Below are 26,720 nucleotides of genomic sequence, written 5' to 3' on the forward strand. Positions count from 1 at the left end.
GCAGAAATCCTCTCTTCTTCCAGTGGCTCAGGGTCTCAGGAGGCCTCCTGGAAGGCGGTGCGGACGTTTGGGAACTGCTGGCTGTGACTATAGCTTGTGGGGTCGCTGGCGGTTCTCAACTCGGGGGACTGGTTAGAGATGCCATTGGCACTGGGGTAAAAGGAAACAGCCCTGATAGAGAATGTGGCGGGGCCGTTGGAGGTCAGATTCCCTTGATCTGCGTCTCTGAGCCTCGGCAGACGCTGGCCTGCCCCTCAGACATGTGGGGGGAGCACGTGCCACACCCGCCCCCTCTCTCCTGAGGAGGGAGACGCCCAGCTCACTCCTGCATGGATGACAGCTCTCACCCCTTCCTGGTTCATCCTGGAGGCTCGGGGCTGGGAAGCAGCAGGCTGGGGCAGGAGCCGCTTGTGGTCCCGTCCAGCTTTCCCTCCCCCGCCTCACGCCTCCTGCCTTCCTCCCTGGCCTGGCCACCCAGATCTCTCTCTGGGGTGACCTCAGGTGCCTCCTCGTGGTCTTTGTATCACGACCTACCTGTCCCTGGGGACTGAACGGGACCCCAGCTGGGGCCCAGGTCTGTTTTAAGCGCCTCTGTGTCCCCGAGCTCAGTGGTGTTTTACTTCTGATGGGCACTCCTGTGGACAGAGGTAGCCTTAACGCAAAGGAATGGATTTATTTCTTCCCTTTAAAACAGTCTGTTAAAACACATTTTAAAGTAATACATGCCTTTTAAAGAAAAATAGAAAAGTTCAATAGTGGAAAGAAGAAGTAGAAATCACCTGGAGTCCTTTCCACCTGTTCCCCCCCAACCGTGCATTGCGGTTTTGAAACATAGTTGGAATCATGTTACGGATGCAGTTTTATATTTATGTTGTTCATTTGTTATACATTCTTCATGGTCCTCAGTGTAAATGATTGTGTAATGTGTTGAGAAGATCCAGAAAAGTTTTCTCAATGTTTTCCTCATGATTAGACAGTTGAGTTGTTTCCAGTGTTTTAATATTAAAAATAACGCGACCCATTTTTTAATTGGGTTGTTGGTTTTTTTGATATTGAGCTCCATGAGCTGTTTGTATGTTTTGGAGATTAATCCTTTGTCTATGGTTTCATTTGCAAATACTTTCTCCCATTCTGAGGGTTGTCTTTATATCTTGTTTACTGTTTCCTTTGCTGCGCAAAAGATTTTAAGTTTAATTAGGTCCCATTTGTTTATTTTTGTTTTTTTTAAATTTTATTACTCTAGGAGGTGGGTCAGAAAAGATCTTGCTGTGGTTTTATGTCAAAGAGTGTTTTTCTCTAAGAGTTTTATAGTGTCTGGTCTTACATTTTGGTCTTTAATCCATTTTAAGTTTATTTTTGTGTATGGTGTTAGGGAGTGTTCTAATTTCATTCTTTTACATGTAGCTGTCCAGTTTTCCCAGCACCATTTATTGAAGAGGCTGTCTTTTCTCCATTGTATGTTCTTGCCTCCTTTGTCGTAAATTAGGTGACCATATGTGAGTGGGTTTATCTCTGGGCTATCTATCCTGTACCACTGATCTATATTTCTGTTTTTGTGCCAGTACCATACTGTCTTGATTACTGTAGCTTTGTAGTATAGTTTGAAGTCAGGGAGCCTGAATACTCCAGCTCCATTTTTCTTTCTCAAGATTGCTTTGGTTATTTGGGATCTTTTGTGTTTCCATACAATTTTTTGTCCTAATTCTGTGAAGAATGCCATTGGTAGTTTAACAGGGATTGCATTGAATCTGTAGGTTGCTTTAGGTAGTATAGTGATTTTCACAATATTGATTCTTCCAATCCAAGAACATGGTATATTTCTCCATCTGTTTAAATAGACATTTCACCAAAGAAGACATACAGATGGCCAAGAGACACATGAAAAGATGCTCAACATCACTAACTATTAGAGAAATGCAAATCAAAACTACAATGAGGTATCACCTCACACTGGTCAGAATGGCCATTATCAAAAAATCTAGAAACAATAAATGCTGAAGAGGGTGTGGTGAAAAGGGAACCCTCCTGCACTGTTGGTGGGAATGTAAATTGATACAGCCGCTATGGAGAACAGTATGGAGTTTCCTTAAAAAACTAAAAATAGAAGTACCATATGACCCAGCAATCCGACTACTGGGCATATACCTTGAGAAAACCATAATTCAAAAAGAGACATGTACCACAATGTTCATTGCAGCACTATTTACAATAGCCAGGACATGGAAGCGACCTAAATGTCCATTGACAGATGAATGGGTAAAGTAGATGTGGCACATATATGCAATGGAATATTACTCAGCCATAAAAAGAAACGAAATTGAGTTATTTGTAGTGAGGTGGATGGACCAAGAGTCTGTCATACAGAGTGAATTAAGTCAGAAAGAGAAAAACAAATACCGAATGCTAACACATATACATGGAATCTAAATAAAATGGTACTGATGAACCTGGTGACAGGGCAGGAATAAAGACGCAGACGTAGAGAATGGGCTTGAGGACACAGGGTAGGGGGGAAGGGGAAGCTGGGGCGAAGTGAGAGTAGCACTGACATACGTACACCACCAAACGTAAAATAGCTAGTGAGAAGCAGCCGCATAGCACAGGGAGATCAGCTCGCGCTTTGTGACCATAGCGGGGTGGGATAGAGACGCAAGAGGGAGGGAATATGGGGATATATGTATGCATATGGCTGATTCACTTTGTTGTACAACAGCAACTAACACAGCCTTGTGAAGCAATTATACTCCAATAAAGATGTATAAAAAAAAATAATGCCACAGGGACATATTTGTACATAGATTTTTTTTTTCCTGTATGTAGTAGTGTTTAGTACAGCTTTTCAGAGATGGAATTACTGAAATTCCAGGTGGAATTACCAGGTCACAGAAATCTTGTTGGTGTTGTCAAGGAGCTCTCCAAACGCAGCACTGATTCAAGCCCCACCAGACAGTGTGCTTGTAGCCACCCACCCTAGTCAGCTTTGGCTGTTTTAATTTAAAAACCTGTTTTTCAGGGACTCCCCTGGCGGTCCAGTGGTTAAGACTCCACCCTTCCAACGCAGAGGGCGTGGGTTCGATCCCTGGTTGGGGAACTGAGATCTCACATGCTGTGCAGCCAATAAATAAATAAATAAATAAATGAACCTTAAAAAAATAAATAAAAACCTGTTTTTAAGTTGATAGGTGAACATGGCCACGTGGCTTGAATCTTTGGTTACTTTCCAGGTCTCCATGTGGGGGAGGAGTCCAGTCGCTGGCACGGAGGACAGGGGACTGGGGGGGGGTGGTGGTGCTTGTTTCCTGCACGTTTGAAGAGGGACGGTCAGGTGGGTGACAGTACATCCTCATTTAACTCTACTTGTTCACAGATGACCCCAGCCGGGTGACATGTCTCACAGGACGGGACTTCTCAGCCGGACCAAGGCAGGGAGCCCATTAGGAGGCCAGAGGCAGGGTCCAGACCAGACCTGAGCTGAGGCTGCAGAGTGAAACTAGAGCAGAGGGTCTCAGCGGGGGACCTCTTGCCTCCAGGGGACATTTCAGTGGCCCAGATGCTTTTGGTTGTTAGACTTGGCAGGGGTGAAGGTGCTCCTGTCCCCTGGGGGTGGAGTGAGAGGGTCAGGTGGGCCGTTTTCTTTGGGGGGCCTTTCCAGTCTTGCTGGTGGATTGGGGGTGGGGTGAGGAAAGAGGCATGGGCCGTGACTCCTCGGGTTTGGTCCGAGTCCTGAGTGAAGTCCTGAGCCAAGAAGGGGCCAGTGGGAAGAGACAGAGACAGGGTTGGACAGGAAAAATTAAGAGTAAGGCTTTGGATGCGTTTAAGTTGTCAAAGAGGCTATGAGTTTGGAGCTTGGGGGAGAGGCTGGGGCGAGCATAGAGGTTTAGGAAGATTCATTGATCATTCTTGCCTGGAGAGGCAATTTATTACCTGCCTTTGACAGGTGAGGACTGAGGTCTGGAAGAGGTAGGGCGACTTGGAAGGCCTAGGTTCCAGGCTTCGGGGCTGATTTGGTGGATTCTCTGAAATCGTGTGCAAGCTTTTATAGGCGGGTGCATTTTACTGGGGAGAATGTCCCCAGTGTTTGCAGTGGATGTTCAAATGGACATTTGGGATCCCCAAATGTAAAGTGCCTTAAGGTGTCCTGAAACCACAGGGGGGGGGTCTCATTTCCTACTGCGTCTGCTGAGCAGGGTGACCAGGGAGCTGTTTCGGCCTGGGAGCAGGAAAGGCTCTGGCTTTGGGGCCGGGGTGTGCTGGGTCCCGGGCCCCTGTCTCTGCAGGAGGCTGGCCAGGCCGGAAGCCTGGGGAGGAACAGTTTTCTCCACTTGTGTTGAGAGCAGGAAGCGTGTGTGTGAGGCCTTGATAAGCACAGAGGCTGCAGCTGCCCGCACAGGTTGGTGGGGATGGCCCAGCTCTCGGGGTGCTGCCTTGGCTGGGGTGTGGCCTCGGTGAGTGAGCCGGTGAGGAGGTGGCCTTATTCTAGGGTGGAGGCTTGAGGGGGGAAGATAGTCCACACCCGCTGGCCAAACACAGCCTTGGAGCTTCTCCAGGATTCAGTCTTTTGGCGGATCGTGTGATGATAAAGTCATCAATCCCTTTAATAGTGGATTTTAAATTGTGCAGGAAAGATTACTTTATAAAAATGCACCCATGACCCTGCACCTATGTACCCACCCTACATTTTTCCGAGGACTTTTCTTGCACTGCAGGACACGCTTACATACGGATGTGGATAATTGTATATATGTGCATTTTTTGTTTGCTTTTTTCTTCTTAGTAGCATTTTTTATTGTGGTAAAACATAGGCGACGTAGAATTTACCATTTTGGCCTTTTTTTAGTGTGCATTTCAGTGGCATTAAGTGCACTCATGTTGCCTTGCATCTGTATTAGTAGCATTTCTGTGGCCTCTTGTGGCTGTAAAGTTTTCCATGACGTGGATGCGTCATCGTTTCTACTTTATTTCCATCGTTTTGTGTTTGATGGCTTTCAGTTTTTTTGTTTCTTTCTGCTCCAGAAAACACCTTTATGCCAAGGAAATGATTGAAAAGAAAAAATGGGTAAATATGCAGGTATTTCAGGAAGGGCTCTGGGGGCCGAGTGTCTGTGTGTGTTTACGGCTCTTGAATCTTGTCGCCCATCTCCTCCCCAAGGACCGGGTGAGCTTGTGGTCTTGCGACCCTGAGCCTCCCGCCCTTTCCCGAGTCCTCGCCGACGCCGCTCTGCTCTCTTTTGTGGCCGTAGATGCCTCATCCAGCAGGCTTTCCTTCCTGGTGCAGTGGTGGCTTCCCTCTGGTCCGTTGGTCAGACAGCCGGCGACCCAGGCTCACTCTGTGCCTTTAATGAAACGAGCAAGTTACGCTGCGTTTCCCTTGGGGAGAACCCGGCCCGCGGCTTTCGTGGAAGTGAATTCTGTGAGGGCCCACGTGGCCCTTCCTGTGGCCCTTCCTGTGGCCCTTCCTGTGGCTGTGGTCTACACTGGGCATCAGATGCGTCTGGTGACTGTGGAGGATCAGCCTGTGTTCCCTGGTGACCAGCACTGCATGTGTCATTCTGGTGGCAGACAGAGGCGTCCATGGGCGGGACTGGCATTGAACTCCCGAGGGTCTTGGAGGGGCGCTCCGTTCCCCCGGCACGTTGATTGCCCGGGCCTTCCGGTGCTGGGGGGCCACGGGGGAAGCCAGGGTGGAGGCCGTGAGTCCGCGTTCAGCCCGGGGGCCGACAGGAGGCCGTGCCCTGCGGGGGGCGAGGGTCATCGCGGGGCCGTTTTTGGGGGGCACGCTCTCTGGACGAAGGCTTGTCCTCGGGGCGATGGGCTTGGCGGCTAACGGGGCGGGGGCAGCTCGTGCCACCCCAGAGCCGTGGAAGGCTGGAGCCCCGGAGGCGGTGGCTGGAGCGTTGGGTGGGCCGGAGGCTGGGGCGGGAGGCCGTCAGGAGGTGGCAGGGCGTGGGGACCGGTGGTCCAGGCTGTAGTCTGGGGGGGTTCTGGTGGCTGCCCGTTCTGCAGGGTAGAGGGGCCCCGGGGAGGCTGTGCGAGCGAGGGGACAAGAGGCATGCGGGAAACCTCTGTGCCTCCCTACGATGTTTGCTGTGAACATGTAACTACTTAGGAAAACCAAGTCTTTGAAATTAAAAAGGAAAAGAAGGTGGGTTCCCCCATACCTTTGGCCCTGATGGTTTCTTCCCTGGTCGTTGCGACGTCTGCTTCACTGAGGGGCGGGTGTCGGGGAGGCCGAGTGGGTGGGGCGCTGGGAAGGTGGAGTGAGGAGGGTTTGCAGAGCAGCTGGGGTGCGGGTGCTGGGGTCCCCAGGGTTCTGAGTGCGGGTGGGAGGGTCCTGGGCGCTCTTAGACCCGGCAGCCGGTCCCAAGGTCTGCCGGAGGGCGGCGGAGGCAGCGAGCTTTGCGGGAGGCTGAGGCTGGGGGTGCAGGGGTGGCTGGAGACACTGGTGGCCGGGGTCCTCCCCAGGCCCAGACGGGCCTCAGAGCACCAGCCAGCGAGCGCTTCGAGGGAATGACAGCCAACACCGATACGCTACTATTGAGTAGAGTCCGCGGCGCCCCTGAGGGTTTGCTCTTGGTGTGCATTCCGTGGGTTTGGACAAACCTCTGACCTGTTTCCATCATCATAGCGTCATGCAGAGTAGCCACTGCCCTAAAAATCCCCTTTGCTCCCCCTGTTCGCCCCTCCCCCCCCAGCCCCCGGCAACCCCTGATCCTTTCACTGTCTCCATAGTTCTGCCTTTTCCAGCTATAGCGTTTAGCCTTTTCAGACTGGCTTCTTTCACTTAGTGATACGCACTTAAGCTTCCTCCAAGTCTTCTCATGACTTAATAATAGCTCATTTATTTTTATTGCTGAATAATATTCCATTGTCTGGATGGACCCCAGTTTATTTATCGATCACCTGCTGAACAACATCTTGGTTGTTTCCAAGTTTTAGCAATTGTGGATAAAGCTGCTATACAGGTCCGTGTGTAGGTTTTTATGTTGTGTAAGTTTTAACTCATTTTGATAAATACCAAATGCAGTTGCTGGGTTGCATGAAGACAGACACCAGATTGTCTTCCAGAGTGGCTGCACCGGGAGTTCCCTGGTCGTCCAGAGGTTAGGACTCCACGCTGTCCCTGCCGAGGGCCCGGGTTCAATCCTTTGTCGGGGAACTCGGATCCCACAAGCCGTGTGGCGCAGCAAAGAAACAAGACAAAATAAGACAAAAACACACAAACAAAAAAAACCAAAGCGGCGGTGCCATTCTGCGTCCCCACGAGCCACGGATGAGGGTTCCTGCCACTCCGCATCCTCGCCAGGCTCTGCTGTTGTCGCCGTCTGGATTCTGGCTGTGCCGATAGGTGTGTAGTGCTGTCTCACTGCTGTTTTGATTCGTGTTTCCCTGAAGACAGATGAGGTGGAGCGTCTTTCCTGTGCTTATTTGCCATCTGGGGATCTCCCTTGGTGAGGTGTCCAGATCTTTTGCCTGCTTTCCAGTGGGGTTGTTTTCTTATTGTTGAGTTTTAAGAGCTTTTTGTACATTTTGCATACAAGTCCTTTTTCAGACATACGTGTTTCGCAAATATTCTCTCCCAGTTTGTGGCTTGTCTTTTCATTCTCTTGACTATGTATAATTTTTTTTTTTTTTGGCCGCGCCGTGCGGCTTGCAGGATCTTAGTTCCCCAACCAGGGATTAACCCAGGCCCCGGCAGAGAAAGCGCAGAGTCCTAACCACTGGACCACCAGGGAATTCCCTGACTATATATAATTTTGAATCCTGCTTTTTGGTGTTTTAAACCAAACTTTATATGATTACTAAATATATTAAAAGTATGATTTAATGGTGCAGCATATCCTGTTACATAGATATTTCTAACTTGATTTAAGCAATCTCTTATTGTTGCTTGTTGGATTAAAAAATTTTTTTAAGCACTGCAAGGGCCATTCTGGTACAGATATCTTTTTGATGCCTCTCATTGTTTCCTTAGGATGTGTTTTAAGAAATAGAATTATGAAGCTCAGAAGCATCCGTGATAGCTATGCCAGTTCTCCCAAAAGGTTTCATTCATTCATTCATTCATTCCACCAATATTTATTGAACACCTGCTCTGTGCCGGGCGCTGCTCCGGGTGCTGAGGACGTGGTGGTGAGCTCCCTGGGAAGCACAGCGTTTCCCATCCGAGCTTGTGTGACAGCGCGGCCGTGACTGGGGAGGACACGGCATCTGCCTCGTGTTGATCTGGTTACATTGGAGATCCTGGAAAGGTGTGTGTAAATCAGAACTTTAGAATTTGAGAATGAAGTACCCAGTGCAACATGTTATTTCAGGGGATCCCAGGATGAGTTTAAGTCTTTTTCTCACTCAGAAACCGAATCCTTTGACTATAACCCAATAAAGTTACAAATTATTAATAAAAAAATAGCCAGAAAAAAAGAGAAAGAGCCAGAAGCCTCTCCATACATTTGGAAATCAATAATAAGCTTTTGCATGGTTTATCAGTTAAAGATTGTCATGATAAAAAATTAGGAAATATTTAGGTTGAGAGACAATAAAAGCATTGCATGTCAAAACATGTGGAATGCAGCAAAATTGGTACTTAGAGGAAAATTTATAGCTTCATTCGAAAATAAGATGATAAATTAATGAGCTGTGTGTCTTAGTTTCCTAGGGTGCCATAGCAAATTGTCAAAAAATGGGCAGCTTAAAACAGATATTTACAGTTCTGGAAGCCAGAAGCCCAAAATCAAGGCTTTGGCGGGGGTGGTTGCTTCTGGGGGCTCTGACGGGGGGCGGGGTCCGCCCCAGCCCTCCCCAGCTTCTGGGGGCTGCCCTTGACTGGCAGATGCATCACCAGACCGCCCCTGTGTTCGTCCCTGTGTGTCTGTGTCCAAACTTCCTCTTTTTATAAGGACACCCATCGTTGGATTAGGGCCACTCTAATCCAGGATGACCTTGTCTTAACTTGATTGTATCTGTGAAGAGTTATTTCCAAATAAAGCCACTCTCTGAGGTTCTGGGTGGACATGAATTTTTGAGGTACCCTTTTCAACCCACTGCCCAGGTGCCACCTGAGAAGCCAGGAATAGAGAAAGAAAGCAAGACAGAAACGAGGACAAATAACAAGGGTAAAAGCAGAAGTTAATGAAGCAGAAATCGAAGAAATAGCAGACGATAAAATCAGAGTCTGACTCTGAAGAGATGGATGAAACAAACATTGGAGAGGGCTGCCACGTCATGAAGAGACACACAAACTGTAATTTGCCACAGGTTGGGGAGGAGGGGGGCCAGGGGTGAGCTCAGAACTGCCCACGTCCCCTGGTTCAGCTCTTCTCATCTGGGTGGACTCAGGAGGCACCTCCTCCAGGAAGCCCTCTTTGACTCCTCCTTGCTGAGGATGATCTAAGAGCCTGCCACTGCTGGTGCAGCCCCTTGTACCTGGTCCTTTGGTGGTGCTCACCCGTCGTCTTGCTGTGACCACCATCTCTGTCCTGTTCGAGCTCTAACAGTAACCTCCTTCATGAAAGAACTATGCCTTTTTCCCTGTTGCATTTTCTGTCTGAGGCCTGGTATACAGAAGGTGCTCAATAAATGATCGAAGCTCCGTGTTTCTCTTCTCACCTTGCCGCTGGGTGCCCAGGTGCCCTGGACACGTCCCTTACCCTAGGTATCCCCTACGAGGGACGTCCCTCACCCTAGGAATCCCCTACGAGGGATGGGGCAGCCGGTGTCCTTGCCCAGCCAGACCGGGAGTGGGGAGCAGAGGGGAGGGATTCCACTGTCCCAGGGTCCCAGGCGTATGGGCTGTTGTGTGTGGGGGGGTCAGCTCAGTTCTGGAAAGTCTCCCTAGACCCCCCTCCGTGTTGTCTCTTCTCAGGCTGGAAGCCTGCATTTCACCCCTCGCGTAGGAAAAACGTGGTCAGAAGGTGATGAAGCACATCATTCATGGCCCAGGGAGCTCTGGGCCCCGAGGGCAGGACGGGGACGGTCCCTGGAGCTGCCTTACGCGTTTGGGGGCAGATTCTGGCCACGGAGCTTTCTGGAAACACTGTTCCCACACTCTTGTTATGAAGATTCCTTTGGCCTGGATCGCCTGTCCTGACCCCGTGCCCTCTACCATTCGCAGCCAAGACAATTCAGCAGCGTGAAAACAGGAGACAGGAAGGGGGAGCTCTGAGAATTAGAGGTTTTCCTGGAATCTCCCGGGGTGGGAGAGGGATGCCATCCAGAAATAACGGTCTGGCGTGGTCGAGGCAGAGCCTGGGGGCGGTCATCCCACCGCGCCCTGGGGGGCCCTGGCTCCCGGCCCCCCCCCACCCCGTGTCCTCTCAAAATCCCCTGAAGCGGCTTCGTGTTTTGAACCACCTGTATCCTGCCTCATTTGACCCTTTGCTGCCAAAGGCGGAAAATCATCTCCGTGCCAGGACAGGGCTGCTCACTGGTCCCAGAAAACAAGGCCTGGGCCGCGGCTTTCTTGAAGACAAGTGGCTTCTGGTGGCTGCGCAGGGAGCCCGGGGTCCTCGCTGTGACTGTGGACCCTGGGCCAGCCACTGTCTGTAGGGCCTGTGGGCCATTCCCAAGGCCAGGTCGCTCCGTTATCTCGAAGTCAGTGTGTCCAGAACCCAGCTCACGTCGACCAGATCGAAACCAAACCAATACACAGAAAGTGGCAAGGGTGTCGGGGGATGGCACCGCTGCCGGGAGTGGCTGGTGGAGACCGCTGGGAGGTTCTTCGCCGAGCTGAGCACGAGCCCCCGTGGGACCCAGCATTCCCACCCCAGGGGTGTCCCCAAGAACTGAACACAGCCCCGAGACGCAAACCCGCACACTCACGTCCACGGCAGCGCTACTCACAGCAGCCAAAGGCTGGAGCCAGCCCGGGTCCACCAGCTCACTAATGGATCACGGAGATGTGGCACAGCGGAGTACGATTCGGCCACCAGAAGGAGGGATGTGCTGACACCTGCCACAGCATGGGTGCCCCTTGAAGACAGTGTGCCGAGTGGGAGAAGTCTGACACGGGAGGGCACGTACCGTGTGATTCTGTCCATGGCAGTGTCCAGAATGGGCGGATCCACGGAGGCAGGAGGTAGGTTAGTGGGTGCTAGGCCTGGGTGGAGGGCCTGGAGGGACTGCCAGCGGGGTACCCGGGTGTTTTGGGGTGATGAAACATTTGGATCTAGCGGTTAGAGATGTTGGCATAACATTGTGAATGCACTGAATGCCACAGGATCGCACACTTTAAAATGGCTGATTGTTAATTTCATGTTGTGCGAATTTTACCTCACCTTAAGAAAAGTCCCCTCATTTGCTGAGACAAGCGCCTGTCGGCTCCCTCGCTTCTACGGGAAGCCTGGGGTCATTTCCTCCCGACCTCACCTCCATCCATCACTGCCCACGTCTCTGCCCCGTGTCACCATCACCTCCGAGCGCGGTCACTCCCGCATGGCCTGACTTTCCGGACGTCCTTTGGTGGCCCGGGGCCTCTGCTGGTTCCTCTCTCCTGGGCGCTGGCAGAGCCCCGGTGTCACTATAAACAGTTTACACTGCAGTGCAGGGGCCTTTCCCACTCATGTCTCCAAAATCCCACTTTAAGACCCCACTGACTCATTTTTGTGTATATTATTGTTTTTTTTTTTTTTTTCTGGCCACACGGCTTGTGGGATCTTAGTTCCCCCGACCAGGGATTGAACCCGAGCCCTCGGCAGTGAGAGCATGGAGTCCTAATCACTGGACTGCCAGAGAATTCCCTTACTGTTCTTATTTTTAATAATTTCTAAGAAAAAAGGCCCAGAGTATCTCACTTGAGATGCAACTGACATTTCTATTGATAGTGAAAATTCGTGGTTTACAAGAACAGTCAGTGACGTTTGTAATGATTTCCATAAAAGTGGGAGTCTTACCGACAGTCTTAACTTTGCGTAGAATTAACGTACAATGTAAATAACACGTTTTCGGCGTGTCACCCAGTAATTCATAAAGGGTGGGAAATAACCCAGTGACTCCCGGCTCCAGGGAGATGTTGGCGCTGGTCTCAGAAAGGATGAGATGGCTGTTGTCACGGTAACAGAAGAGTGACGAGGTGAGTACTTGGAAGGCAGTTCTGGAGCGATCGGTGGTTGCTGGTGTGTCCAGAGCTGACCCTCAGGGAAACCCCTCCTTCCTGCCCACCAGGCACCTGGGGCTGTTCCTCAGCCTTGGAAGCGTTGGGTGTTGGATGAAGACCCTGTACATGTTGGCGTGAGTCGGAGCTTCTCTCCTGGCTTTGGCTGTTCTGTAGGGTCGTGTGTAGGTGCTTGTAGAAAGGAACCAGCTGGTACCTCCTGCCACCATCCGGGGCCGTGTGCTGGGAAGCCCGGTCCCATCCACGGACCAGCTGGTCGCCAGGTTGCTCTGGGGACGTGGAGCTGGAGGGTCGGCCGTGGGAGACCCCGTCACCCCGTGTACCTTTGCACTTTGGGGATTTTGCGCCCTCTGTGTGTAAACAGAGTTTTTGAAAAGCAGTAATGAAAAGCACGGGAAGAAAACAGAGGTTTGCTTCCCTGTTGTGTGCCCACCTCCTGTTTCCAGCACGTTGGTGAGCAGAGCGGGGGCACTTCCTGCCCTCGGGTGAACCGGTGGCACTGGGGGGCCTCAGAGGCTCGCCGGGGCCTGGGACCCTGTGGGCTGAGCCCTGGAGTCTGGTAGCTGGACACGTTGCTCAAAGTGTGAAGGAACAGAAAGCCTTCTGGAGCCAGGGCTCTGTGGCTGGCAGGGCTGTGGGTTGGGAGGAGGTGGGCTCAGAGGTGGCCTTGAAGTCCAGGAGGCGGGTCGGCGGGCCCGGCCGGGACGCGCTGGGTCCCCGGCCTTCCTGGGACCCCGTGGCCTCCCGGGACGGACTCTCCTGCCGAGATGGCCTCTCTTCTCACCCGCTCTGCGTTGTCCCCCCTCCAGGAAGAAAACCGGCAGATCCTGGCGCAGCAGAAGCCAGCCTCCCAGCCGGACTCGCACGACGAGGAAGTGTCCCCGTCGCCGCCCAACCCGGTGGTGCAAGCCCGGCACCGGCGTGGGGGAGTGAGCGCCGAGGTGTACACAGAGGAGGATGCCGTGTCCTACGTGCGGAAGGTGGGCCTCGACCCCGCCCCTGCCCCGCGTCCCGCCCCGCGTCCCGCCCCGCGTCCCAGGCGTCGGGGCCTTGGCCTCCCTTCTTCTTCCGCAAGGTCGTCGTGGTCCCTGCTGGCCTGAGCCCGGTGCGTACCTATCGGAGGCTCTCTTGGGGGCCCCGCCACCCCCATGGTTCTGTGACCCCAGTAGGCTGGGGACGGGGCGGGACAGCCAGGTCCTGGGGTGCGGGAGGAGGAGCCCCGTGTCTAGGGCCTCGTGGGTCCTCTTCTCCTGGCTTCACCCTCGAGGCTGGACCCCAAGCTCAGAGCCGCCCAGGGGTCGCCCTCCCCTGCCCCGGACACCATCCTCCCTCTCTCTCCGGCCCTCATGCTGAGCAGGGCGCGCCTTTGTCAGGGGCCTCCCCGGTGTGGGACCCCGTGTGAGTCACCACACTGGCGGCTGCGTGTGCCCGAGACCTGCCTTGGACATGGGCCTGCCATTCCATCTTATGCGTTTCTACAGCCAGCTTTACTCTTTAAAAAAATTTTTTTATTTTTATTTTTTGACCTATTACAAAAATTTATTTTAAAGTATGGCAAAATGTGCATAGTAGAATTTACCGTCTGTGTCAGCTCAAGCTGCTGTAACAAAAGACTGGCGGCTTAAACAACAGACATTCACCCTCTCACAGTCTCTAGGCTGGGAGTCCACGATCCAGGTGCCGGCAGGGTGGGTTCCTGGTGAGGACCCTCTTCCCTTCCTGGCCCCCAGGTGGCCGCCTTCTCGCCTGTTCTCACGTGGTGGGCGGGGTGGGGAGAGCGAGATCTCTAGGTCTCGACTTACGAGGGTGCTGATCCTGTCTTGGGGGCCCACCTAAACCCAGTCACCTCCCGAGGCCCCATCACTAAACACCTTACCATGGGGCTAGGGCTTCGACACGTGAATTTGGGGACAGTTGGGCCACAGCACCTCTTTAACGATGTTTAGCATCCAGGTCACATTCTCACCATTGTGCCACGGTCACCGCCATCATCTCCGGCACGTTTCATCTTGCAAATCTGAACCTCTGTCCGCATGAAACAACCATGCCCAGCCCCTCCCCAGTACTTACTACTTTTATAATCAGGGAATAAAACTAGTAAAAGTGCAGCTTAAAAGCCCACCAGGGCACTTCACCTCTGTGGCCTTCCTGCCAAAACCCTGGACCCCTGTCTAGCCCGGAGGAGATCCCCAGACAAACCCAGATGAAGGGACATTCTGCAAAGTAACTGCCAGACCTCCTCTGAGAAACTGTCACAGACCAGAGGGGCTGAAGGGCCATGACGACTGCATGTGGCCTGGGTGGGATCTGGGTAAAACCAAGGAGACAGGACAGACGTGGGTTTAGTTGCTAGGATGGTACCCGGCTGGTTCCCTAGGTGTGACGTGTCACCACAGTAACCCAGGGTGTTACAGGAGGGGAGAGGGTGCAGCGTGTAACGTCCGAGCTGTTACACAGTTGTTGGAGCTGGAGTGGCTTTTCAGGGGGCTCCATCCTGCCCCTCAGGGATCTCTTTGTAAAGGGTTCCATGGTTTTAGATGCGGCGCACCCACGTGCGGGGTCCCGATTTCACCATCCACCCCCAGCCTGGAAGAGATTTAGGGGCAGCTGAGCATGAGGTGGGGGTCATGTCCCGGTCCAGACAGCCTCCCCTCAGTGTATTTTAAGGGAGGAATCTTGGCGTTGGAAATGCCAGTGCTGGTCGTCAGCTGAACGTTGATTCACTGGACACACCTCGAGCTTCCCAGGCTGGTCCCAGCGGGCGTGGGGATGACTTTTTACCCACATTTTGGCCAACAAGGTCCAGGCCCCTACCCAGCCCTTCCATCACCACCTGAAAGGGTGGAGCCAGCCTTGGGTCACGGTATCTTTTTTTTTTTTTTTTTTTCTCCCAGTTTTCAAATATTTCAACGAGTATTTATTACCTGCAGAAAAGCCAGTGGAGTAAAGAAATAAAAACAAAAGACATAATAATCCAAGGGCCTGGAGGCCTTGTAGCATCTTCTACAGGCTCTGAAGCCCACCGGCGCCTGTCCACCAAGACCCCGAGTTCTGGACAATACGCAAACTCTCGGGTCACTCTGGGCCCCTTGTCTCTTCTTTATTTTTCAAATATTCAAAAATTGTGACATGCAGCTAGCATTTCAAGATTTCTGTCTACCCTCACTGGTAATACCACCTTGAAGGCTGAGAGGCCCGCTTTCTCGGGATCGAGGAGGGGCCCAAAGGGCTAGCTGGGTCCAGGCCCTGGTCCAGGATGCCCACAGGTCTGACTGCCGGGCTTCCCCGCAGGTCATCCCCAAGGACTACAAGACCATGACGGCACTGGCCAAAGCCATCTCCAAGAACGTGCTCTTTGCTCACCTGGACGACAACGAGAGAAGGTAGGAGCGGGAACGGGGCTGGTGGGATGTCCTGCTCCAGGGGACACGGGTCAGTTTTGGAAGCACGGGCTCATGGGGCAGGGGTGGCCCCCAGAGATTTAGCGCTGTGTGCACTTGGGCTGCCTCCTCCAATCTGGGTTGTGATCCAAAGTGCCTGCAGGCCAACCTTGTCACAGCAAGACATCTCTTCTGCTTGCAGAGGGCCTGCTGTGCCCAAGCTAAACTCACTGCCTCATGGGCTTATGGGTGAAATGCACGTCTGTCCGCGGAGCACGGGGTCCTGAGGGAGGGTGACTGAGCCGGGGTGACCCTCAGCACGGGCTGGAAGGGGCTCGGGGGTGGATATGGGGTGGGGGCGAAAGTTATTCCAAGGAGGGGGCCTGGGGGTAGTGAAGGGGCTGGGATGCTTTGCTTGGGAATGGGGAGCATGTAAATAATTGGGAAAACTGGAAAATTTTAAGCCACAAAGCAAAAATAATCACTGGGAATGTTTTAGGGGCAGTTCTTCAGGATTTGATTTATGCACATATCGTAACCCTGTATTGTCACAAAACGGAATGGCGTTCTCCATAGTTTGTCACACTTGAGAGGTGGTGAGCGTCTCTCTTTGTCAGTAAGGGCTTTCGTGGTCTGTGGTCCCCCGTTTCTATAGGGTTCTGTGATGTGACTCCTCTCCTGCCATGGCTGTTTGCATTTTTTATGATAAACAACATTTTGATGTCGTGCCCATACTCGTATGCTCGTCGGGAGTATTTGTCTGTTTCTTTAAGATAAACTCCTCGATGTGGATCAAAGGGTAAATGACGTTTGAAAAAAATTTTTTTTTTTCTGTTCTTGGCAAACGGTGATTCTTCATTAGAATAACTGAGCACATTTTGAGAACAGTCCATACAAGATGTGCACATGACATGCAGATACACAGAGTGAAGGGAAAAGGCCTCTTTGCGTCCTCCTGCCCACAGTGACCACCAGCCGCGGCCTGGACCGGCCCCTCCAGGCCGTTCTCTGCATGCGTATCGTGTGGAAACAGGCGGGACACACGCACCTTCTGTGACGCGGGCCCGGGGCCTCCCGTGTGACCACTGCGGTGGTTGTGGGCGTGCAGCTGCATCAAGGGCTGGGTCGGTTTGTCCACCGCTCCCCTCGCCAAAGTCACTGTGGACGTTTCTAGTTTCCCGTGGTGCGGGTCTCCGTGAAGAGTGAGGAGTGGTGCTTTTGCGGGATAAGGTGGCTGGCGCCGGACAGGTGCCAGTGTGGGTTTTTAGGCTTTTGCTACGTTGTGCTGGCTGGTCCCAGGAAGGCCGCAGGGGCGTCCAGAGGACCTGCAAGTGGGGGTGGTCCCTCCCCGCCCACAGCGTGCTTCCCAGGCGGGGGCGAGGCTGGGTTGGCTGCGATCCAGGCTGAGGTGGCGATGCCCTGTCTGCAGAAGCCCGTGGCGTGGGGCAGGGGCGGGGCTGGCCGGTCCTCCGTCTCGGGCCCACCCGTCCGTGCCCGCTCCCTGGGGGGTCAGCCTCACCGCTGCCTCTGCTCTCCGGCACTTGCCGGCTCCTGGTGGATCCACGGAAGGTGGACACGTGGGACACCTCGCGGTCGCCCTCCCCCATCTCCCTCTGCTGAGTTGGCTTCCCCTGCCCCGGGCACACCGGGTACAATCGCCTTATTTCACGTTTGAGGAGAGAGGGTGTCGTTTCTCTGACTACTGGTGACACTTTGCTGGGTTCATGGCCTTGGAAGCTGCTGAGCGGTTCAGTGGCCTGGACTCTTCTGCCCAGAACAGAAGGGTTTGGGCTCAGAATCACAATGCTTTTCAGCAGGTCACACCCTTGCATGGCCCCTTCCAGCTCCCAGGTAGCAGCGGGTTCAGAAAGTCTTAGCTTAGGGCCAGCCTGGCCGAGGCAGCTGAGCTGGACTCCCTGTCGGGGCCGTTCCGGGTGTGTGTGTCCAGGAAGCGTATGCTGGGGTCCTGTGCCCTCGGCCCTAAGTTTGCAGAGCCGCACAGCTGCCTCTGCCTCAGGCTTTACCGCACCCGAGAGCCAGGCGGATGAGAGGAGGAGGAAGCAGATGGTTGGATTAAAATCCCTCTTTTCAAGGCTGGATCGGAAAGAAAGCTTTCACACGGGGAGTGTCTGCTTCAGATCTTTTGTTCTGCGCAGAGGAAAACACACTTCCCAGATCGAAGCCCGCACAGGCTCCCGTTTCTGGCCACGGCCTCTAAAGAGACAGGCTGACGGTTCAGGAAGCGGGTTCCAGAGGCCGTGGGCAGGGAGACGCTGTCCCCTGACCTTCCACGTGACATCTCCCGGTGCAGCATCCAGGGCCTTTGCTTTTCTGTCTGCTGGACGCTGGGCTTCGCAGCTTTGTCTCTGCTCAGCTGCGGTCTGGCGCGTGCCGCCCAGTTCTTTCCAAGTTTGCAGGGCGTCTGGCGAGCCTCGACGTGATGCTGCCTGCTGCCCTCTCTGCTTCCCTGCGTGAGTAGCGTAACTAGAATATTCATGTGGGTAAATCCTTGTGGGAGAAACCGTGTGCTGCTTTATAACCCCTCCTGCTAAATTCAGGTTTAGGACAAAAAAAATCCCACGGTCTCTGGCTGGCTGCTTTTGCTCTTGCCAGTGTTTTCAGCTTGCGTGGAGCTACAGCAGCGGGGAGACAAGGCGAAGCCTGTGTTCCAGCCCTTTGCTTTAGGAGAAGGTAATGCAACGTGGCTGAGGGACAGAGCCCCTACCCCGAACTGCCGGGCTTCCTTCTGGATGGGGCGGCATTTCTAGTCGGCATTTCTCGAAGGCTTTCTCTGGGTCTGTGTGGATACTTTGGAGCCTCAGTTTCCACCCCCTAAATAAAAAGGGTGTCTCTTGGCCAAACCACAGCACCTGGCAGAGCTTCAGTTTTCTCAAGTGTCAAATGAGGGTAATAAAACCTACTTTGAGGCTTGCAGTGAGGATAGAGTGAGATAGTGTCCATGGGCGTATCATTACCATCATTATAATCACCTCCATCATCATCACCATCACCATCACCATCATCACCATCGTCATCACAATCACCACCATCTTCACCATCATCACAATCATCATCATCACCGTCATCACCACCATCACCATCATCACCATCATCACTATCACCACCATCGTCATCACCATCATCACCATCTTCACCATCATCACCGTCACCACCATCACCACCATCGTCATCACCATCATCACCATCTTCATCACCATCACAATCATCATCATCACCATCATCACCACCATCACAATCATCACCATCATCACCATCACCAACATCATCACCATCATCATCACCATCACCATCATCACCACCATCACAATCATCACCATCACCATCTTCATAACCATCATCACCATCTCCATCACCATCTTCATCACCACCATCACCATCATCACCACCATCATCACTATCATCACCATCACCATCATCACTATTGTCATCACCATCATCATCATCATCATCATCATCATCATCTTTCTGGCCCTTTGACTTGTGGGTGGGGCTGAGTTAGTGGGCATCTCTCTGGATGCAGCTTTGCCCCTCTGAGGTTGGCTTGGCCATCCAGATGGAGCCCATAGCCAGACCCCTCCGCCCTTCAGTGCTTAGTCTGAGGAAGGGGCTGGTTTGGCCCTGAGACCACTCTGCAGTCATTCTCTGCTCCATCCTGGGCCTGAGGTAGGTGAGTGGGCTCCTCTGGGCCTCAGGACACAGCAGGAAGGACTCTGGGAGGCTGGCTTGTCGCCTTGTCTCAGTGAACAGTGAGGGGAGGGCCCTTGCCCCTTGCTCCAGGCCAAGCAGCACATGTCCGAGTTGGGGCTGGAGCGGGATGGCCTCGTGCCCTGGGCTGGCCCCTTCAGAGCCCTGCTGAAGAGTTGAGTAGTCCTGGGGAGGGTCCAGGTTGGGGGCTGGCAGGTGCAGCCTCCCCACTTGGTTTCTGCGCCTGGGGACGCAGGGGCCCGAGCAGGCTCAGAAGGAAGCCACAGGATGCTCCAGAGCCCTGGCGTGTGCTGTGGCTCCCAGCCTGTCCCCCGAGGGTGCACCCAGGCCCGGGGGAGGGAGGTGGGGGCCCTTGGGTTCCATCAGGTCCCTCCCCAGCTTGCCCGCCCACTCGGGTGCCTGGAGATGGAGCGCCGCTGGAAGCCAGAAGTGTGACGATTAGGAGGCCCTGCGTGTGTGCGTCGGGGGCAGGGTCCAGGCAGTGGCACTGCGTTTCGGGCCCTCGGCCGGGGCTTCATTACCGGAGCCGCCAGACGGGCGGGCGGGGGGCAGCGAGGGCACCTCACCCTGGGGCGGCCTTGCTGGCAGCGGGCTGTGCTCCCTGCAGCTCTAGTTAAGACAGGCCTCTGGCTGCACAGCTGTGTGTCTTCCGCCCACCCGCATGTCTCTGCAGTCTGTTATTCCACAAATCGGCCCGGGCCCCCGGGTGATGGGAAAAACACACCCGTCTGCTGAATTCACAGTGAGTGCAGGGGACAGACTCTGTTTCTCCGAGCCACTTCAGCCCCTCTTGCAGCCTGGCTCCAGCTTTGGGGTTTGCTGCCGTCCTTTCAGGCGGTACTAAAAACCAAGATTAGCATTTTGGAAAACGCAGGGCCTCATCCGAGGAGATGCTTAATGGGTTGAACTTGCAAAAAGTTCGATTTTCGTTTTGCACAAAGCCAGGTTCGCTCTGGGCAGAGGAGACCTCCAGGTTCGCACGTCGTGGGCTGTGTGACCCTGCAGGGTCGGAGCCGTGTTCAGTGCGAGGCTGAGACCTGGGACCCTGGAGCCTGCGTCATGGCGAGCTCTGAGCCAGAGCCCGGACCGCAGGCCTTGTCTGCAGCATCTTGTTAGAATGGTGCTGGCCTCGTTGTGGCGGCTTTGGGCAGATGAAGCATGGAGGCACACGGAGCTCAAGCAAGCTGCCATGGCCACCCAGCTGGGCCTGGGGGAAGCTGGGATGTGAGCCTCGGCGGGGACGGGGCCGCCCTGGGCTGACCTGCCTCCTGCCGTGATTGCATCACCCAGCTCCCTAATCTGTTAACCTCGCCCAGGATCTCGCTTATTTGGTGCCATAATGTTTTAAAACTTGTAGAGTTTGGTGGTGAGAGGTCTCCAGGACGCTGCAGACACGTTTTCTCACACCAGCCGGTTCACTGTTGATGTCGCCTGACAATCACCCTGTAACGTGATTGGAGGTGCCCGCAGGCAATGGGTAACTGAGGCCAGAGGGGCGCGAAGTGGGGCCATTTCTCTAGAAAGGAGGGACCCTCGAGATGCCCTTGCTGGTGAGCTGACCCCACCCCCTCACGGTGTCGATCCAGCCCCAGGATGGAGGGACGCCTGGGGCCCTGGCCTGGCTCCACGCTTGAGCCCTGGTCACTACCAGCAGGAAGTTGCCTGCCAGCCGGGTGTGGGGAATTCACCAGCTGGCTGGGGCCCATCCAGCCTCTCAGCAGACGCAGGTACTCCCCCATGTGTCAGGTGGGGAAACTGAGGCTCAGAGAAGGCAGGTAATGGCCCAAGGTCACGCAGGTTCTGGGGGCAGCGACCAGTTTTCCGGAGGCAAAGTCCCGCGCTGCTCACAGCTCCGTGGGTTGAGAGCGCTAGTCACACAGACTTTGCTCTGTTTTGCCAGAGCTCGGGTCCCTCCCAGCCCTACAGCAGCCCTGAGAGAGGGACGCGGCCGCCCCTCGTCCCGCGGAACGGGGGCCCTGGTTGAAGTGTCGTGCTGTCTCGTCGCTTTGGGACCCTGAACACAGCCCCCCTCCCGTTGAGAGTCCTCCCCAAGGGGACCCATGTTTAAAAAGTGAGTCATCCTTTCCTGGGACGTGGGTGGTCCCACCGGCGTCTGGTGGATGCTGGGGGTCCACAGAGGAGGAAAGGGTCTCGTGTCCCTCGGGGTCGGGGTGCTTGCTCCGCAGAACCAGCGACCTTTGAACCAGGTCTTCAAGGACAGGCAGGAGGGGGTGGGACAGGCGTTCGAGTGGCGGGGGCACATGGGCAAAGGACAACGGGGCGAGAGTAGGCGCAGAAAACAAGCCGGGCTGTGGCTGGCGGAGCGAGAGAGTGAGGCCGGTGAGCTGAGTCTGGGTTGGGCCACGAACTCAGTGGACAGCTGCCGCTTCATAAACAAAAGTCCAAGAAGAAGCCAGAAAGGTGCGTGGTGTCTTCCCTGCGTGGACAGTTTCTGGGGCGTCTTCCCGGATGTGGTCTCACAGTGGCCCCACAGCCCGCCCTGTTCCTCTTGGACGTCGGAGGGGCCGGCTTCACGTTCTGGAAGGTGTGGTAGGGAGGTGACCCTGCCTTCTGCTGGAGAGTGTGTGTGTGTGTGTGTGTGTGTTTGTATGTGGTGTGTTCATGGTATGTGTGTGTGTGTGTTCGTGGTATGTGGTGTGTGTGGTGTATGTGTATGTGGTGTGTGTGGGGGGTGTGTGTGTTCATGGTGTGTGTGTGGTGTGGTTGTGTGTGTGTATGTGGTGTGTGGTGTGTGTGTGCATGGGAGGTGTGTGTGTGGTGTGTGTGTGTGGTGTGTTCATGGTGTGTGTGTGGTGTGTTCATGGTGTGTGTGTTTGGTGTGTTCGTGTTATGTGTGTGTGGTGTGTGTGTGTGGTGTGTGTGGTGTGTGTGTTTGTGTTATGTGTGTGTGTGGTGTGGTTGTGTGTATATGTGGTGTGTGTGTGGTGTGTGTGTGTGTGTATGTGGTGTGTGGTGTGTGTGGTGTGGTTGTGTGTATATGTGGTGTGTGGTGTGTGTGTGTATGTGGTGTGTGGTGTGTGTGGTGTGGTTGTGTGTGTGTATGTGGTGCGTGGGGTGTGTGTGGAGTGTGTGTGTGTTTGTATGTGGTGTGTGTGTGGTGTGTGTGTGTATGTGGTGTGTGTGGGGTGTGTTCATGGTGTGTGTGGGGTGTGGTTGTGTGTGTGTATGTGGTGTGTGGAGTGTGTGTGGTGTGTGGGGTGTGTGTGTGTATGTGGTGTGTGTGTATGTGGTGTGTGGTATGTGTGTGTGCGGTGTGTGTTTCTTACTACCAAGGAACTTCTTTTGTCTGGTGTCATGAAAAGCATTTCGGTGATTCTCTGTTAGGTTAAAAATGACCATTGTTTAGCGTCTGGCTGCCGGGGTGTGGGGGGTGGGTACGTCCTTGGCTGCGACAGCGGCAAGAACAGTGTGACGAGCCCCGGCTTCAGGACGTCGGTCATGGCCGGTCTGGTCTCTCCCTCCTTCCCACCCCCGCCCCCGCCCTGGACCACTGGAGACAAAGTTCAGCCATCAGCCAGTTCCACCTGCGAACGTTTCAGTGCACGGCGCTACTTTTTGTTACGGTTTCCTGTCCTCACGGTCACCTCGCATCCCGTAGGCTCACTGGGGGCGGCTTTCTTGCTAGGTCGTGTGCGGGCTGCTCTCTGCGGCTCTGCTTCTGAAACGGGTCCTGCCTGGGGGTCCGCATTCCCGTCTACTGAGGTGGGTCCCCTTCGTGGCGCTTGCGGACACGGGTGGGAACAGCCAGGACCCCCCCGCCCCCCGACAGTCGGTGTTTTCTCGTTTCGCTGAGGATCCAGCCCACCCCACGTTGCATCTTGTGAGATGACAGCTGGTTCACGCGTGTCCTTCAGGAAATGCAACAGTTGCTAAGAGTCGGGCAAACAAAGATGTGCTTTGATTCCGGGAACAGCTGTGGGGAGGACACACCGTTTCTGTCAGCTGCTCCATCCTAGTTTTCAGGCCGTTGGACACGGATCCCTTTAACCCTTTGGCTCCCTGGGCTCTTCCCACCCTGTAACTTGCTAGGTTTCTTGCCCCTCGACTGTGGACACGAGTCCTGGGATGCGGCGAGGCTGAGCCTGGCCATCGGGGCTGGTGCTGGGAGCAGGTGCGGAGAGGCGTGCTGCTCTTCCCTCAGAGGAGACACAGCTCTGGGGACGCTGCTCCTGGGGGCAGGTGGACGTGGCCTGCGAGGCCCTCGTGTGCTCAGAGGGGGTCCTCGTCTCTCAGAGGCACGTGGGCCGCTTCCTGCTGCGGAAGGTCCGCTACTCCCGTCCGCGTGGCCTTTGACCCTGTGAGCAGCCGTTCGCCCCATCCCGTGGCACCCAGTGGACCTGTGAGGTACGGTTGTCCTCAGCCCCAGTGTGAGGAGGAGGGACCCTTGCCCAGGGCGGCTCTCCTATGTCCAGAGGTGTCTCTGGACTGTGCGTCATAGGTGGCAGCTGGAGACGTGCCCTGTGGCGGAGGCCGCGCTTAGCCGTGCATCTCACAGGTGTGGTGTCTCCTTCACGGCACATCGTGCTCCAGGGGCCAGAGGTGTGCTGTGAACAGAGCCACCCTCCCCACCGTGGAGCTCCATTCTTGGGGGAGAGATGAAGAGCCGACAAGTAAACGGCTGGAGGACACGGTGCGTGAGGTGGGGGAGGTTCTAGGGAGGAGTGGGGAATGGGGTGGCCTGGGAGGCCTTGTTCGGAAGGAGGTTTGAGGAAAAACCCGAGGGAAAGAGGAAGGAGACCAGGCAGGCAATTGGGGAAAGAGCATTCATGCAGCAGGGGTGCAGGTGCAAAGGCCCTGTGGTCAGGAGCATGCCTGGAATGTTCAAGAATCAGCAAAGAGGTCAGTGAGGCTAGAGCAGAGCCAGGAAAGAGGCCAGGAATAGGCAATGCGGACACAGACACAATGAAGCTAAACACATAGGGCCTTCTGGGTCACTGTGTGGGCTCCAGCTTCTACTCTGAGATGGGAGCCTCTGGAAGGCTTGAGCGTATAGCTAGCCTGTCAGGACTTCCATTTGTGTAGGGTCAGTCTAACCCTGTGTTCAGAGTAGAAGGTGTAGGGGACCAAGGAGAAGTAGAAAAACCAGTTGAGAGGTTGTTTTGCTAACCCAGGTGAGATGATGGTGTCTTGAACCAGGGTGGTACCATTGGAGGTGGTCAGTGTTGGTTAGTTCTGAATGTGTAAAGGAAGGGGCTGGGTCTAGCCTGGGATGGCTCAGTCCTGATGTTTGCCTGCAGTTCTGGGTCCCTGTCTTGGTTATGGGATTCCTTTTAGGCAACAGCAGTGATGATGGTGATGTTGATGATGATGGTGATGGTGATGGTGATGATGATCGTGATGATGGTGATGGTGACAATGATGATGATATAATGGTGGTGATGATGGTGGTGGTGGTGATGGTGATGATGATGTTAGTGATGATGGGGATGATGATGGTGGTGATGGTGATGATGAAGGTGGTGATGATGGTGATGATGATGGTGATGATGGTGATGATGATGGTGATGATGATGATGATGATGGTGATGATGATGGTGATGATGATGATGATGATGATGGTGATGATGCTGGTGATGATGATGATAATGGTGATGATGGTGATGATGATGGTGATGATGGTGATGATGCTGGTGATGATGATGATGATGATGGTGATGATGGTGATGATGATGATGGTGGTGATGATGATGATGGTGGTGATGATGGTGATGATGATGGTGATGATGATGATGGTGATGATGGTGATGATGGTGGTGATGGTGATGATGATGTTAGTGATGATGGTGATGATGCTGGTGATGATGATGATAATGGTGATGATGGTGATGATGATGTTAGTGATGATGGTGATGATGCTGGTGATGATGATGATAATGGTGATGATGGTGATGATGATGTTAGTGATGATGGTGATGATGCTGGTGATGATGATGATAATGGTGATGATGATGATGGTGGTGGTGGTGGTGGTGGTGGTGGTGAGCACGAATTATAACACCGCGTTAGGTGTGTGTAGCTCATTTAACCTTTCAACTGGCCTTCCTAGAAACCACCTGTGATGGGTGTTGTGGACTCTCCGGCACTCCTGCCCCTCCCCAGCTGTGTCGCACCACATGGTTTGGGAAGGGATTGAGTGCACTATGGGCCTTAGGCGTGGACCTTGTTTTCACCCAGTCTGCCTGAGTCTGTTTGTTAAGTCGCTGTGGCTGGACCCTGTAACCCAAGTCTAAGAGGAGGCTCAGGGAAGTCCAGCCCTGCACCACTGACCAAAGAGCCTGGTTTAGACGTGACCCTGGGACCCTCGCCACTTTACAGGTGGGGTCAGGTGGGCTGCTCCGCCTCCTGGCTTAGCTTCGCTGGGGGGGGGGGGCTGGGGGGCGGGCCGGGGCTGGAACCTCCATGTGGCGGGGAGCTGCCTCCCAAGAGGGCTCCCGTGGGTTCTCCCGTGGGAGCGTTTGTGGGACACGTGCGGCTGCACAACGTGTAGCCTGGGGCCCCGGGAGCCAAGGGCAGTTTTCTTCCAAAAGCATTTGGTGTCTCAGGTCCTTCCAAGGAGGACGTGGCTGGTATTGATTCTGCATCTATCGCAGCTTCATCCACGCCGCCCCGCGAGCACCTGAGATACCTGATTCCATCCGTCTCTCGCGGTGACCCCGCAGGTGTGTCTTAATCTCTGTCCGTTTTATAGGTGAGGAGGTGGGGACTCGGGGGTGAAGCAACCTGCGTATGGTCCCCGCTCAGCCAGGCCAGGGTCCAGCCGGTCCTCAGGGCTCTTCCCTGCTCCCCATTTGGGAAAGGTGGCTCCCTCTGCGGGCCCCTTACTTGGCTGCGTGCACGTCCAGGCGGGGCGCTGTGGGGAGCAGCCCAGGGAAACTTCTGGAAAGCAGCAGGGCCTACATGGCCCATGGTCCCCGGGCTTCTGAGCTTCTGGCCCTGAGAGGTGGTGATGTTAGGGGCTGCTTTGCTATTAGGAGGAGGCTAAGACCTCCGGAAGCCGGGGTTGGGAGCATGGCTGGCGCTAGACGACCTTGGACTTGTCCTGGCCTTGCTGTTTGCTGGCTGCATGACCTTGGCAAGTGATGTAACCTCTGTGAGCTTCAGGAATGTTCCGTCTGCCCAGGAAGACAGGAAAGCCACGGTCCCCAGGCAGGAGCCACTCCCGTTCACCTGGCCGTCCAGCGGGTGTCTGGTGCTATCCTAGGGCAGTGAGCAGGCGGGCAGGGGAGGGGGCGTGCAGGAGATACACCTGAGCGGGGATGGGCGAGGTCTCTGCTGGACAGAGCAACCAGGGAGCTCCTCTTGGAGGAGGGGGTGTTTCAACCTGAAACTTGGCGAGTATGAGGGGCAGGGGAAGCGAGTTTCTGGCAGAGGGACAGTCTGAGGGCCAGAAAGAGCCTGGGGGTCAGAACTGGCCAGGCTGGGAGGGCCAGCAGCAGGTCCTGCCACTGCTGAGGGCCATGGTCCCGGGCCGGCCATGGAGACCCTGG

The 26,720-nt window shown here is 54.4% G+C and overlaps 1 protein-coding gene across 8 annotated transcripts in view; it reads left to right on the plus strand.

Moving 5' to 3' along the window:
- PRKAR1B (protein kinase cAMP-dependent type I regulatory subunit beta) overlaps window positions 1-26,720 on the plus strand; it is an 85,734-nt gene that overhangs the window by 1,209 nt on the left and 57,805 nt on the right. For all 8 annotated transcript variants that reach the window (XR_014235662.1, XR_014235663.1, XR_014235664.1 and 5 more), the window contains exons 3-4: window positions 12,916-13,086; window positions 15,398-15,489. Coding sequence is in view for 4 of the 8 variants with exons in the window: in XM_082360062.1 (XP_082216188.1) it covers window positions 12,916-13,086; window positions 15,398-15,489 (263 nt within the window). In the remaining 4 variants the exon portion in view is untranslated. The remainder of the gene's footprint in view (window positions 1-12,915; window positions 13,087-15,397; window positions 15,490-26,720) is intronic.

This window comes from Balaenoptera borealis (assembly GCF_965194805.1).
Source record: "Balaenoptera borealis genome assembly, chromosome: 16".
Classification (NCBI taxonomy): Eukaryota; Metazoa; Chordata; class Mammalia; order Artiodactyla; family Balaenopteridae; genus Balaenoptera; species Balaenoptera borealis.